We start from the raw sequence: 15,532 nt of genomic DNA on the forward strand, positions 1-15,532 counted from the left end.
CAACAGTCATATATGAGTTTTCAATATGAATCCAGGGAAAGTTTGTCTTTAAAAATAAACGTTGTATAGGTGAGGAAGAGCTTTGATGATGTCCTTTTCATGGACATCCTATTTGTATAAGTAACTATGATAAAAAAAACCTATTACTTATCTCCTGATTTGTGTTTTGGTGTTTTCTTGGCAAATTGATATTTGTTTTATAACCTAGCAAAATAAACTTATAAATATGATTGAAACATCCTATGATTTTAACAACAATGGCTAAATATAAGATGTACAGATGAAGTAGAATAGTTCCTATTTAAAATTAGGATACCAGAACGCTATTATAGGATTTAACACATACAAATTTTTTTAGGAATCTTATACAATGTAAAGGTAATAGAGGGTATTAAAGGTAGTACCAGTATCTGATGGAAAATATTTGGTGTTTTATGACCAATCATAAATCTGTGCAAAATTATGAATAGCTGAGAGTGTATCTATGCATATAACACTCCTTATTTATGTATTTTTCTTTGTATTTGAAATTGAAGATTCTGTGTATCTTTTTTCATTATTCAATCTATTTTTTAATGTTACTAGCATAGATTTCATGTAACACAACTCTAGTTTGAAAACGCCAGACCAAAATAAGTTCAGCTAAATACAAGTGCTTTAATTATATGTAAACCCTGAGATTTTCTCACAAATGAATCCAACATCACATAGTATTCAACACCTCACTTATAATTGTAACACTTGGGTCACAGTAAATTGGGTGAGATGACAGAGTTGCAAATTGTTTTCCTCGCTATGCACTAAATCTTTTGCAGTGAAATCTGACTTGTGACTGACTGGGAGAACCACACTCATCAACTACCAGGATGCAGAACTTCCTAAAGACATAAAGGAGGAATTTGGCATTGTTATTGCAGAAAAGAAGATGAGGATATTAGTCATCCCAGCTAACTATAAAAGATGTTTTTACTTACATGGTTCCTGAGCCTGAATAATCCAGCTGCAGTTCTGATTGTTTGGGTATTTGGCAGGATACAGAGGAGAGGAAATTGCTGCCCCAACTGAATCTGACTCTATGAAACTTCCACATGCTTTAGAATGAAACACAAAGATACAGATACATATATAAATATTTGTATATACAAATCACCTTGCTTAGATTCTGTAGTGAAAATGAATGCATAAAGTGTAACATGGAACATCAGCATGAAATGAGGATAAAATTCTCCATAGTATTTAATCAGAAGAAGAGACTTAAGGATTAGTTCCCAGCGCTGGGTGCACTTTCTTGACCTGGATCCACAAGCCATGCTGCACCTGGCTGACCATCTGCAAGAAGCCAGAGTGACTTTAGACCTGATAGTTTTCATCTCCTCATAGCCCAGAAGAGAAATCTTGGGGCCAAAGTGTTAAACTCTCTCAAAGTGTTAAACTTGGTTCTGGGGTAGTGCAATACACCTATTTCTCTGGTCATTTGTCTAGGCTGGCATCTAGGAAGAAAAAAATCATAAATTACTGTCCACTACCTTCCAGCAGCCAGGGATGGCACCACATTGCATTAGCGGGATCCTCTTGTGAGCTGTGTCAGCAAAACTGCAATTGTGTGAGGTGTTGCACTATGCTAGAGCTTGACTGACTGCAGAACTTTGGCTGACAGTGCTGAGTGCTGCCATGCCTCATCTCTAAGCTCAGTGGCTGCTCATAAACTGCCCAGGTCAGAGTTTAACACACACCTGCTTTGAACTGCCGGGTGAGGAGGTGAGTACCAAAGAGTGAGATTCATTTATTGTGCTGTGCTGCCTAAAATACCAAACAAAAGATGGGATTTAACTGAGTTTTCTCAGGAAGAGAGGAGCTGAGTTGTAAAATCCTAGGCAGGGAACACTCACTCATCAGACATGGTTTGAGCAGTACTAAATCCAGTAAATGTGTTCTGAGAAAACTGAACAGATTAGGCTCTCACAGCTGCTAGCCAGAAATGGCTAATTAGCTATCTAACTAGTATCTCAGTAACTGAGTAACTGAGATTTTTGTTGATACAAAATCCTCCTTTTCTTTATAATTTTTCACAATATTTTCAAAGAATGAAACATTTTTGGGAAAAGCAATATTTATGGTGAAAAGAATCCTGAGAGGAAAATAAGAGAAACTGATTTTCTCTGCAAAAACTAGATGTCTGCATCTTGGGGAAAAACTGTTGCCGAAATTATTGAGAAAAAGTGAAAGCAAATCACCAGTTATCAAATAGTATGCAATTTCATGAAAATTCTGCCCAGTTGGTGTCATTTTTCATTAAAAAGGAAACCATGTAAAATACCAATTAGTCTGCCACAAATTGGATAGTTGATGTTTGGCAGGGTGTGCAGGCCTGAATCCATGGACTTCATCAACAGCATCACACAGAATTCTTTTATAGCTTTTCAGAGTCATGCGCATGGATGGACATATAAAATGTTATTTTGTCACTAGGTCTGTGGAAACTGCCAGTTGCACATTTTTCTCAGGACGGTTATGGACAGCTAACCCTCTAGGGAGGAAGAGTAAGAGGCAGCTGATGTGTACTAGATGCCTTGCTATAAAAAGTATGAAATCTTTTTTCCCAGTTGAAGAATCTAAGTTGATCCTCAGGCTTTAAATTCTTTAATCTATAATTCGGAAAATTCATTCCTGGTAAAGATACACACTCCATGTGCTTCATGTGTAGAAATTATACTTTCCATTATCAGCTGTGCTAAAAGACTGTGTCTGATACAAAGTGGTGATTAGATAAATATGCATTAATGTAAATGATGAAATTACCCTCAGTGAAGTGAGCACTGAAGCCCCGGTGCTGGATGGTTGTATCGGAGTGCAGTCGGATGTACATCAGATTCTTGGAGGATGTGATAGGAAGGGGATGCTGTGTTCCACAGAGTCTTCTAAGAAGTGGTGCTTCATTGTTGGGACCATCAAATACCTGTTATGAAAAGATCAAATGAAGTGGTTTTTTTCAATGGGAGTATTGAGAAGACTTTATTTCATTCTCTCTCTTATGTTTCATATATTTTGATCCTGATATAATCCTGCTATGGGCAGTGCAAACAAACTGTGCATTGCTTATCTTAAGTGGCAATTTCCAAAAAATGTGTGTGTTTCAGGTTGAAGCTACTGTGACCCTTGTAACAGAAATGCCTCAAGCAAAAATCTTCTTTCATGTGTATTGGGTATTAAAGCAATTCTCCTTTAAAAATCCAGATATTCTCATACATTTGTTGTTTTCTCTTAAGGGCCAGCATGAGTTCCTGTGTAGCTTTCATTCAGTTAGACCCTACATCTTGCCTCAGTAAAATTTCTAAACTAGCCCTAATATGCAATTGGTGCACCAGTGAGAGCTATGTTTCTGGATAAAAGGTCACTAGGATTATGGTTTTTAGATACATGGACCTGGCATCAAGGATCAGAGTCCTATATCTATGTTTTATAACAGTTTTAAAGTGCTGAATTACACACATATACATGAAGTGCTATTTAAGCAGCGGGTAAAGATTAAAAAAAAAAAAAAAAAAAGGAGGAAGAATGTAAAGATAGGTTTAAAAACTTCACTTTTAATTTTACCACAAATGCCTTCCTTCTCTTTTTTCCCCCCTACAACTGATAATTTTGTTTCCTTCCTGTTTCACAATCAGGAAGAGAAGGACAGAGAAGTTAGAACCAACTTAAGCAACTTCAAAATTTTGACAAGAGAAAGCACAGAGAGAGAAGAATGGGCACAGCCTCAGTCTCCCATTAATTATTCCCAGCACTCCAACAGAAGTGATTTGTTGCTGCTGTGTTTGGAGCCAAGGAACAACCTCAGAAGTGCCTGGTTTCAGAAGCGAGGAGTGCTGGAGCTCCCAGCATGGTTGCATGACCCACAGAGGAAGAGCCTTTGGGCTACTGGGCAGCAACAGCAGCTGAATTCAGTTCCTGTTTCAGCATTAACATCCTGCCCGGCCATAGGCACATCATTTAATACAATTTATGACTCGGCTGGAGAAAAATATGGATTAAAATGTGGATAGGAGTACTCGAAGATGGAGCCAGGATGATAAAAGCTATATAAATGCCATCAGATTAGAAGACATGTACTTTTTATTGAGATTGTCTTCTTTTACTTCAAAATGCCTCACATTCTAGTGAGTCTGTGCAAGGCTGCACCAATGAATTAGAAATTTTTAACTAGACCATGTAACACAATGCAGTGTTTCTGCCTCCAGTATTCAAAGGCTTTTGAGCACACTAGTGAAAACAGCAGCTGAGAGAAAGATGACCTGTCTCAAATAAACCTCAGAGCTAAGAAACAAGGGACAAAACTCCTGCTTAATCCCCTGACATACCCTACATAGTCAATGCCGTACTCATGAATTAAACATTGGCCTGTGATTCTGGGAATACTAGCTAGCTGTGTGGGATCTTGTGATGGAGCATTAAGTCCGCAACGCCTGTTAAAATTAGTACCTGGTAAAGACACCCAAAAACATCCATCCATTCAACCTTTTCTTCTCTCTTGGAAGCCTGCCACAATCAAACCTCTAATACACAGCGTGCAGTGTTTATTCTTCCTCTGCACATATATTCTGTATATAAATCAGACTGCCTGGAGTTAAAAACCACAAACGATGGAATGTGGGGGAATTAAAATAACCCTTAGGAATTAAGGCAGTGTCTTTCCCTTGACAGTAGTGAGAGGATTTCATTTGAATGCTAGAACTGAGAAGCATTTCATCAGCAGAGCAGAGAGAGAGGACCTGACTGCTCCTGGTAAAATGCTGGGTTTGATTGATCTGCGTGCCTCTGCCCAGCTGAGGATACAACCAGGAGGATTTCAGGCTTGAAGTTAGATCAGAAACCACAATATTCACACACTGGTTCAGGAAAGAGTTGTATCTCTGCAATTTCTTGAAGCTATTTTAAAAACATCTGAGAAATGCATTTTTGTGGCTACATGAGTAAGGAAAACTGATGCATCTGCTTACTTAAAAGCCAAGTTTTCAGTTGCATTGTGCTTAGCAGCAATTCCCTTTCCACAGTGAACATAACTGACTCATTGCCTTCTTCTTCAAACGTGTCCTGAATTTTGCACAAACACATGAAAAAAAGATGTCAAATTTTGTCTTCTGAGCCAAAAAACCTCCACATATTTGTAACTGTTCTCTCTTGAAAGATCCTCTTTGCCAACACCTGGAATAAATTAAGTTGTACCTCCTCTCTATCTCACAGAAGCTTACATTTCTACATTCTTGTGTACTACTTGTTATACTGAAACAGGAAAGAAAAATAACATTTACTTAATCAAACTCACTGGACAGATCAAACTATTTCTCCCTCCCCTTTTCAGGATCTTGTGCTACAAGCACTGCCTTCTGAGTCACGTCCTCCTCTAGAGTCCAAATATTTGGAACTCTTGCTGACCTGAGCTCCTGGCATAGCATCAGATATATTAGTGGCTAAATACAGTCCAAAAATACAGCAATTGGTGCATTCCCAATTTCTTTCCCTCCATTTTCTTTCAAATAAACAAATTTGTTGTGAGACACACTCTCCAGGTAGAAGTACACAGAGGCTGGTACACAGAGAGGAATTAAAAATTTACTCAAGGATGGTGACACTGACAACAAAAACTCTTCTCAAAGATCTTATGCGTTCTACGTAATATAACTGAGTTAGACTTGAGAGTAGAGAAAGGCTATACACCCTCATTTAGCAGAAGAAGAGATGCTCATCTGTTCTGAGAACAAATAAGAAACAAAACTGAGGTGCAGAAACAGAGGACTCAACTAAATTCAGAAAGCTAAACGAATGACAAATGTACTCTCTGTGCACTCCCTCCATTGGCTCTAGAGGGAGCTCAGGGCAGTTATCCCACGATTTACCATCACAGGCTCAGAATACATTTGGCTGAACCTAGATCTGTGCTCAGATTGACATCTAAAATCACTGAGCAGAACTGAAAAATGCATTGGGTTTTATGGAGTTGCAGCATAGCCAAGAAGCAGCAGACACAGGTATTTCCCCTGCTCCCACTTTGCTCACATAACACATGTGCAATGGAAAACCTTAGAGGAAAAAAATACATTTTCATGTGTTCCCCATAGAAAGGAATTTATGGCAGAAATATTTGAGAAAAAAAAAAAATTGAGTCATAATGCAGGAAAAAATGAGTGGATCCAGAAGGGGGAGGGTGAAGGAGAAGACCATTGGTACACTCAGGGGCGGAGGGAAGCCTCAAGAGAACTCACAGAGCAAATAAAATCCATACAGATAAGTAAAAATTCAAGAAACAGAAAAGCGTGGAACCACTGTGCTACTCATACATGGTAGTTGTTCCTGTATTAGGGAGAGAAAAACAACCCACCTGCTTCCTTAGCTGCCTGTATTTTCCATTTACACAACTTTTGGAATGCAATTCCTAAACCAGTCACAGTCAGACATCTACTTGTATTTTCCAGCTACTCTCTGTTCCCTCACTCTGTTCTCCTCTGTGTGAGGCATAAAGCAAGTCTTGGAACGAGGTGAACACGAATCACATCTAGGTGTTGGTAACAAGTGATTCTCCTATTATTGGCATACCAAGAGTGAAAGAAACCCCATTTACTCCTTTCTTGTTCTGCTGGTTCCCCTACATGAGCACTGAAAAACTCTGCCTCATACAGCAAAGCCTCAGACCCCTTCATTATCTCTTGGCTTAAAACCAGCATTCCGACTCATCAATTTTCAAACCACACCACACTTGGTGGGCAGTGATTGATGTTTGCATCAAATTTGAATCTCCAGTTGTGTTTGCACAGCTGGGGCTGATGGGAAATCTTCTTCACGACCCCCAAAAAACCAAAAAGCAGAAGCAAACAACAGATGCTCCTGTACCTTTGGAGGACAAGGGGTGTCACTGCACGTGGTCTGCAGACTCCGTTCAGGGAAAGAGCTCTGGCACAGCCATCTCCTCTGCCCACTGAGGGAATGATTTTTTCCAATGATTCACAACCCAATGTCCTATCCAGCCACTGATAAGTCTCCCAAGGTAATGGGAGACTTATGGATGTAGCTGCAAGGAGCTCATGGAACCAAGTACTCCACAAAGTGTTTAGATACGTACAAATGTCCCTTGGCAGCAGGTCTAGAAGAGAAACTTGTATATCAGGCCTTTTCAGAATTTAGCCCTTAATTTGTGAAGGGTTCATTTGTGTTGATACAAGTACGACCATCTCAGATAGCCTGCATTTCTGTCAGGCACTTTGACTTCCTACTCTTTTGTCATAGCACAGAAAATTTGAAAGTTCCTTTTCAATGGTCTCCTGATGTAGTTAGTAATTTAAATAAAAAGACATAACCGTATTTCTTTATGCTTCATAACCAGAATAAAAAAAAGGAACAGTCACTGTACAAAGACGCTTTGTGGCCAAATGAAATCTTCAGTTCTGCTCAGCAAAATGGGGGCACATTTCCTTTTTTCTAGTTCAGTACAAAAAAGCTTTACGAGGCAATGTTGTTAAAACTGATGCTGTTTTCAAAAGAGTCTTGGTTCCTGCCAAATTGAATTCTTTGTGAATGACAGTTTATCAAGGAGAGGAAAGCTGGATTCTGGGCTACAGCCACTGTGCTTTAACTGACTAGAACTGATCACACATGCCTTTGTACTGAGTGAAGTGCAATCTGACATCGGGGGTCAGGATTTCATGTCCCTGCTCCCAAAAGGCCAAGTGGAGACTTGGAGAGTTTTTCGTTGTTGTGCACTGATTGAGCAGCAATTTGAATTTCTGTGACATCAACAAAAGTTCACAAACCACCAGCAATGTGAAGCTTTAAAGAGAGCAGTGGGTCTAATGAAGCAATTAAACAGACAGCTGAGTAGCACCTGAATACACAGTATATACATAAAAAAAATCAGCCAGCAACAATTCCCTCTGGATGTAGACTCCCCCTCTCCTGAGTTTGTAGCAGGGTGTGGGCAATCTGCAATATATGTCAGCAGTTCCTCCTATGGCTTGGAACAAGCTGCGGTAAACTGCACTATAAATGGGAGAGGGTGTCATCATAACAGTCATCTATGTATGAGGTTATTTTGCAAGTATTTCACCAGACTAATTAAGGAAACTTTTGAAATTTCTTTTGTTACTTACTTCAACATTGTCATAGTTACATGAATGGTGATTTTCTATGTCAAAATCCGTGAAATTCAATAGGACTCTGTGGCTGTGGTCCACTTGGATGACCCAGGAACAATCTGTGTTGTTATTATAAGGTTGAGGATAGTTTGGAGAATGGATTTCCCCACTTGTAGCTTGGAAAATACCACCACAGCCTGAAAAAGACACAATTAGTTTAAATTACAAGCTCTTCTCTTCATGCTTAGTGAGAACCTACCTCTATTTTTAAACTAAGAACACTTCCTTCTTTACGTTTCCTACATTAAGATTTTGTAAGATGAGCGCTACAACTGTTCAAGTGTCCTGGCTGCAACAAAAATCAATGGAAATTCCTATCAGGAAAGTTTAACATTATCATTATAGTTGAATATGCAACAGCACTGCTCTGAGTAATGTAGCCCCAAGCTGGTAGTAGATGTTGTGAAGGCTGAAGCTTTAGTTCTGGTACTCCTCTATCCTAGATACTGTAAAAGCAATCCAAAATACTGTTCATATGAATGCCACACACCTGACATACTGAGAAAGCAATAACTAGGCCTAGCTGAGCGCAGGGTGAGAAAATTACTTCTTTACTGAGAGCTCATTGCTCATGAGCAGTGCAGCAATTGCAAACCTCACATTTCTACTTCTCTACCCAGGAAGTTGAGGGTTTCCTGAGGACTCCACCCTCAGATACTTCTGATCAGAACAGATCTGGTGCTCATGAATATCTAAATAGCCTGGAACTATAGATTCCGTGTGGGAAGTACCAGGGCTTTCAACAGGACTAACATGAACAAACGCACTTTTATATCTTTAAAAGGGATAGAGGAGAGAGAAAGAAAGACATTGGGATTGTTGTAGATGGAGGCAGCCTGCTGGAAGGATAAAAAACTATACTGTTATTGCATTCTGGTGAGTGGGTATTTTAGAGGCTAGAGGGGGGTTGGAGTACAACAGGCAAGATATTGTAAAGGAATGAGAAAGCTTCAGGGGGCCTAAGCAGAAAAAATAAGCTGCCAGGTCTCAGAAGGGGATTTGTTCAAAGGACTATTGTAGACTTCTTTTATTAAGAAAAGATCTTGTGCCTTTCTCATAAAACTTGTGAGAGAGGAGAAGTATAAACCTTGACAAATTAATGAATCAGCGTGCTTAATCAAGCAAAACTGCAAGAATTAAAATTTGCCTTTTGTAATTTTTCATTGATATTTCATATTTTCTGATAATTGTCCTTTTTTATAAGAGCTCCCATGTAGAGATATGGTTGAGTCTTTTAAGCATATCTCTTCTTTTACTGATTACCAGTAAGGCTATGAACAACTAATCACATTGGGGGTGGATGAACCTTTTAGAATTCAAGTATTTACTAATCACTCCAAATATTTTTGGAGTCCACTGAGTTCTTCAAGTTAAGCCATGTTCTCAGATATTTTTCACCTTACCTTTTAAAACCAAAAGCATCATTCACTGAAAAAAGTACTCTGTATGGGTAAGTGGGTGGGAAGAACTGGTAGCATGCAGAAGTCCTTTGCTGATTTCAGGAATGTCTTGATTAATTATGCAGAGAAGAAACCCAAACAAAATACATAAATAGGCCTAGGTTTCAGCTAATTAGACAATTTTTAACTCTGTGAATTTTTCAGCATTTCTTAGTGTTACCAAATTCAGTATCGCCCAAATTCTTTTTCAGCTTTCAGTCCTGTGCTGGTTGACTACTTTAAATGCTTACATGGCTGATCCTCAACTCTCAGAATTCCTGAATTTATCATGGCATTAATCAGTATACTCACCACCTGGATTTTCTTGCCAGGAGGCATTAAAACCTTTCCCTGCCACTGCTGCATCTGTCTCGAAACGGACAATGGCTGAATTGCCAGTGGTGGAGACTCGCAGTGGGTTCTGTGCTGGTCTTGAAACACACAGCTGGGCTAGCCTAGGAGAGAGGAAATCTGGGCCACCAAAGACCTAGAAATGGAAGAAATATTGTCAAAGTTTTCCAAAGAGAGTGTCTGCCACACAGAGTACATGAGAAGTGTTCAGTTTTTAGGAGGAAAAAACCAACCCCATCTATAATTATTGAAAATGATTCAACATTTTAAAATGTAAAACTAATAGAGTAATTTTCTCTGCGGGTTTACCTGGTATCTGAACCCCCTGTACAAACCAAGTTTAAAATTCTAGATGATTTCAGAATATCCTTGCAATAAATAGAATTTTCTGTTTGAGGACTTGGCCACATTCTTCTTCCCTTTCCCTCCAGAACATTCTCTGGGCATATAGACCCAGATTTTTTTGTGTGTGTGCTTGTGCAAACAAACTGCTTCTTTTTGCAGGAAACTGTGCTGATGATTTGCACCATTGATATTTAGAGGCATAGTTAAAGATGATTTTTAAATTGGAGCTAGATTTCATCTTTCCTTCTGATAAAACAAAAAACCACTGCAACTTTATTTACTTCAAGGGCAGCATAAATATACAAACTACTGGATTTGGGTCAAGTAAACTACATTTTAATAATGTTCTTCAGAAGCAAGGATATATAGCATACATATTTGCCAAAAAAGACCTGGTTTTGGCTTTTAAGAGTAATTATTTCTTACTCAGAAGAGTGTGCCTCAGGCAGTCATAAACCAGAGAACCACCACTCTCTTAAGCATCACAGCAGTATTATGTACTTACAATGCATTTTTAAACCTAGTGAAGTGAATTAAGTGGCAGTGATGAAGCCTTGTTAACCCTGTTTCTTGTTTTCCAGAAGGGACGTAGGATTTTAGTTTGAACTCATTTATGACTGGTGGAACCGGCTCACCTTCCCTAGTCTTCCCTCTCAAAGCAGAAGAAAATACACATGCTGAGTGCAATTTCCAATTGACATGTGATTTTGGTGCCTAGAGCCCTCAATGATTGAATTTTCTTGGCTTCCTGCATGCTAATGAAATAGCACCCAATACTAACAGTCTACCACCTTCCACTGGTATGTCCCTCATAGGACTGCAGCTGCAAAACTCAGCTTGACAGTAACCTCAGATGTGAAAACTATAAAACAGGTACACCTAATAGAGAACATGCTGCTGTCTTTCAGCAACTGAGCTAGTAATAGAAAGATTCTAATTCTGTAAGCACATATTATATATAAATGCTGAAACTAAAGTAGGTAACAGCAAGTTCTAACAACATAAAAAAACCCAACCCAAAATAACAATAAAAACAAACAAGCAAACAAACAAACAAAAATCTGAAAGCAGAGAATAGGAGTATAAGGCAACAAATCCCATCAGAATTTTCCAACAGTAGCACCTCAAGTCCACTCCAAAATGTAATAGTTTGGTAAACATCAAAAAAGTTAAAAGAAGCAATCCATGCATCTTTCTCAAAAAGTGACAGTACTGTTAGAAACAGCTTTATATGTGACCTTTTCTTCTATGATCACTTCAAGATGAGAGGAAACTCAATGTTTTAATAAGCTCTGTCAGACACTTTTTAACCCCAGAAGAAGTTTGGGTTCTGTCCAAGCTAAATATCTGAGCAAGTCTAACAAAGAGCTGAGCTAGTCCCTCCACATCCAGGGCTAAGTGTACTGCATTGCTACATAATTTGATTAATTGTGTGCTCACTAACTGCTCATAGGACCTGACACCGCTCTGATGCTAGAGATATAAAAGAAAGAATTTGGTTTTAACTGGAAAAAAAAAAAATCAGTGACTCCAGGTTAATGTGAGACCTCAGGAACTGAGGCTTGCATCCCCAGAAGAAATAAGGAATTTATTTTTCTATAAACGTCCTAGTCTGTTAGATGTTCAAAAGACAGTATTTTGCTTTGGTGGCTGATAACACAGGCTTAATAGCTTAAACATTCTTATTTTGACTGAGACAGCAGTTTTTGCATTCTGCAGGGAGGCTGTGTGACTTGAATGGATAATGATTCCTCTGTCCAATTGATTGTCTCAAGGCATTCAAAAGAAGTCACTATGGATGAAATCACAGCTCAGATTCAGAATCTGTAATGAAGCTGTCACAGTCTGGGGAAGAAGCCTGTTTGTCCGCTGGAAGCTCAGCGTCATCAGAAAAATCTTACTGCTTGGCTGCTCATGAGGCCCAGTGACAGCTGCATTTGTCAGAAGTCTGCTCAAAATGTGAATTTTAAAATGTGTTTGTGGTACATTCTCTGAGTCAGAGCCACAGCATGAGACCTAGCAAGAACACATGCTCTTAATCATCTAAACCAGCCTAGGGAAGCTATGTGGCAGAGGAAACAGCAGGAGTTTCTAATATGCATCTAGTAAGTCTCATGGACCAGCCTCTCACATCATCCCTGGCGCTCCCTGGGGCTTTCTGCACACCATGGGCAAGGGAACCAAACCCAGCTCTGACATAAAGCCTGCGGATTTATGCAGCATTACCTCAGAAATTAACTTGGCCCTAGCTGAACACTTTGAATTGACCTGTTGGGAAAGAATTAAGGATGGGGAAGAAATATTGATAGAAATCTGAAGTTTGTGGGTCTCCTTTACATTGTTAACTGTTCAGCAACAGCTTCTGCACAGTTTCAAAATAGAAAGCAGTCAGAGGCATGCTCTTTATAATTAGGAGTGTATTTTCTTTCCTCCTTTAGGCCAGTTTAATTAATCAGATGTTTTCATAAGGGCTGGAACAAAAACAAGTTTGAGTGTTTCCATGACAAAAAACAATAAAATATTGTATTTGGCTACAAAGAGAAAAACCAATAGTTACCACATGAAAAAAGAAGAGGGAAAAGAGAATGGATGGAAAGAATGAATTCAAGGGTGTGGTTCATAAAGAGTGATAGGATGTCTGAGCTGAAAAAAAACCCCAGAAACATCTAGTCTGACCAGGGTACCTGATCCAGAGATAAAGTGGTATTGGATGACTTAGCAGGGCTGCAGGACACTGCCATTAAGCCCATGGTTTTAATCTGTTCTTATCATTTGCTTCTGCCCCATTAGCTCCATTTAATGTTAACAGTCAGCATTCCAGAGTTATGAGCAACAGAAAGCTGTTTTTATGCGGTTGGTCACCCTCATGACACAGATTTTCTGGGAATAACACTGATCCCTGCTCAGATATAGCTTCCAGCAAAGGGAGAGCCTGGCTCTGACAGAGAATTAAGAACTATGGTAATACCTGATGTTTCTTTATATTTAAATGAGAAGACCAGAGCATCTAATAGACTCAGAAGTGCAATAAATTGACAGTCTTCCCTCCTTTTCAGCTCAGAGCTACATCTTGCTGAGGCAGAATATATTTATAGTTTATAAAAAAAACCTGGTCCTTGTTAAGTAGAAGATATAATTTGTCATAATTTATTCAAAGCAGACATGGTAATTTTCCTCTATGAATGTATTTTCAATAGAAGCCATTTAAAAATTATTTCAAGCCTTTCATTGTGTGCAAAATAATGTCTTCTATTTCCATTAAACATTTCTATAAAACATCTTTAAGAACAATTTAAATTTGCTTCTGGATGTTTATAAAAGGAATGGAATTTGATGGGGAAGAAAAAAAGACAGACTGCAACAGTGTCATAAAACAAACAGGAGGAAAGATTAAAGGAGAATGTGTCAAACACTTGAGCCATGGGGATAACCTGAGGATTTCACATTAAAAAAAACAAATTAATGTAACTATTATTGCACAGTTGTGGTGAAACATATGGCAGTCCTGGGATACTGGCATGGAAATTACAGCTTGTTTAAGAGGCATTTTCAAAGGAAAGGGAAGGGAGGCTCTTGCTGCCTTTTACAAGAACAAGGACGCTTCAGATAAATGTACAAGAGTGACATATTCAAGAAACTATGGTACAAAAATGAAGATAGCAGCAAAGGTGTTGTAATGGGAAATATCTCTTAGAATTTTCTTAAATTCACTGCCAGCTCAAAGGGATGAGGGTGCTCCTAAGTGAAAGCTAAATGCATACAGGAGAGCAACTTTTGTGATTTCTGGGAAATATTTATTACAAGACAGCTTATTCCAGGTAGCAGACTTAATGGGACCTGGAGGCACGGCAGAGTGCAGAGTTACTTTAGTACTGATTTTGACTTCCCATTAAAACTGGAAAGTTGTTTGACGTGAAAGAAAGCAGGAAGCAGTAGAACTTGCTACTCAGAGATAAGGAAAATGTGAAATCAGGAGAATAACCACAAGAAAAATCAGACTTCAAACCCCAAAGAATACTTAGACAGGATATTTCTGGGAAGTTAATGTGAGAGACCTTTGGAACCTTAGTGATCACTGAAACACACTGTATCAAAAGGACACCAGGAACCTCTTTTTTTTAATAGTCTGCAAACTCAAATGCATGTGTGGTTTTCAGCTTGGACATACACAGACAACTACAGGAAAGAAGATGACAAGATAAAGCAGCTTCTGAAAATGGCTAACCATGGGGGTTTTTTTCCCCACTAAACCTGAGTCATCACTTGTTCTGTGCAGACTATGTCAATCATGCTATGAATTAATTTTATAACAAAAGCAAGAAAATAGGTATGTGGAGAGGTACATAAAGCTCCACCCAGTGCCTGCAGTTTGGCAGGGGAAGCTCTATGCTGCCAGGCAGGACCTTTGATCATGCACTAAGACATGAATCAATTTTCCCCTGATGATTTATGTTAGGTTATCTGCCAACAGATCAGAGACAGGGGTTGGGAACCGGATGAACCAAGGTCAGGAGACAGGTAACTCGCAGCATGCCAGTTCTGAGGGCAGGAAGGCAGGGGAGTTCAGGCAGCAAGGTGAGCATCTGTGCATGTATGGTTAGAAAGAAGCAAAACATAGCAACTAAGCTGCAAATGGCAAAGAAAGGAAACCCAAAACCTAAAGTGAATACCTTGCTCAGGAACACAGAGCAGCAAACTGCAGGATCCTGTTAAACAGTGTGTTTAAGCAGTCAGTGTCCAGCAACCCTCTCAATTGGTTCTAGGCCAGCTACCTTCCCAGTCCAAAAGTTCTCAAACAAATGGTTGCCAGTCATCTGTACTCTTGATGGATCATGATAGCTCCTGAGCAACCATCTGCAGATGTAGGTATTGTCCTTGGACTATTCAAGAAATGGTCATTCATAGCAAATTTAGATTTGGAGGCTGTTTGATGGATTCCTCTGGGCAGCAGGGACATAACTGAAGGCAGATTAACTTCAATCTAGTAATTCTGGGCACAAAGAACAATGAAGATGCAATACAACAGACTTCATCAATACCATACCAGCCAGTACATGTCACCTACTCACAGTCTATGGTGTCGGCAATGTGACATGCAGGCACACTTGCCAATGCTACTGATGGAGAATTCATGCAACAACTTCCTTACACCCAGATCCTACAGAAGTCCCAAAGTCAACAGGATACTCAAAGCACAGTGTCCATTTGGTCAAGATT

General features: G+C 39.2%; 1 protein-coding gene across 1 annotated transcript in view; it reads right to left on the reverse strand.

Annotated features, from left to right (window-relative positions):
* CUBN (cubilin) overlaps positions 1–15,532 on the reverse strand; it is a 145,653-nt gene that overhangs the window by 64,203 nt on the left and 65,918 nt on the right. Inside the window, exons 30-33 of the mRNA XM_042044038.1 lie at positions 9,932–10,106; positions 8,136–8,317; positions 2,800–2,956; positions 975–1,091 (exon numbers count right to left, since the gene is read on the reverse strand). Of these exons, the coding sequence (XP_041899972.1) occupies positions 975–1,091; positions 2,800–2,956; positions 8,136–8,317; positions 9,932–10,106 (631 nt within the window). The remainder of the gene's footprint in view (positions 1–974; positions 1,092–2,799; positions 2,957–8,135; positions 8,318–9,931; positions 10,107–15,532) is intronic.

Source organism: Corvus kubaryi, unplaced genomic scaffold, assembly GCF_017639235.1.
Source record: "Corvus kubaryi isolate FWS band 111438036 unplaced genomic scaffold, C.kubaryi_AGA036_p1.0 37398, whole genome shotgun sequence".
Classification (NCBI taxonomy): domain Eukaryota; kingdom Metazoa; phylum Chordata; class Aves; order Passeriformes; family Corvidae; genus Corvus; species Corvus kubaryi.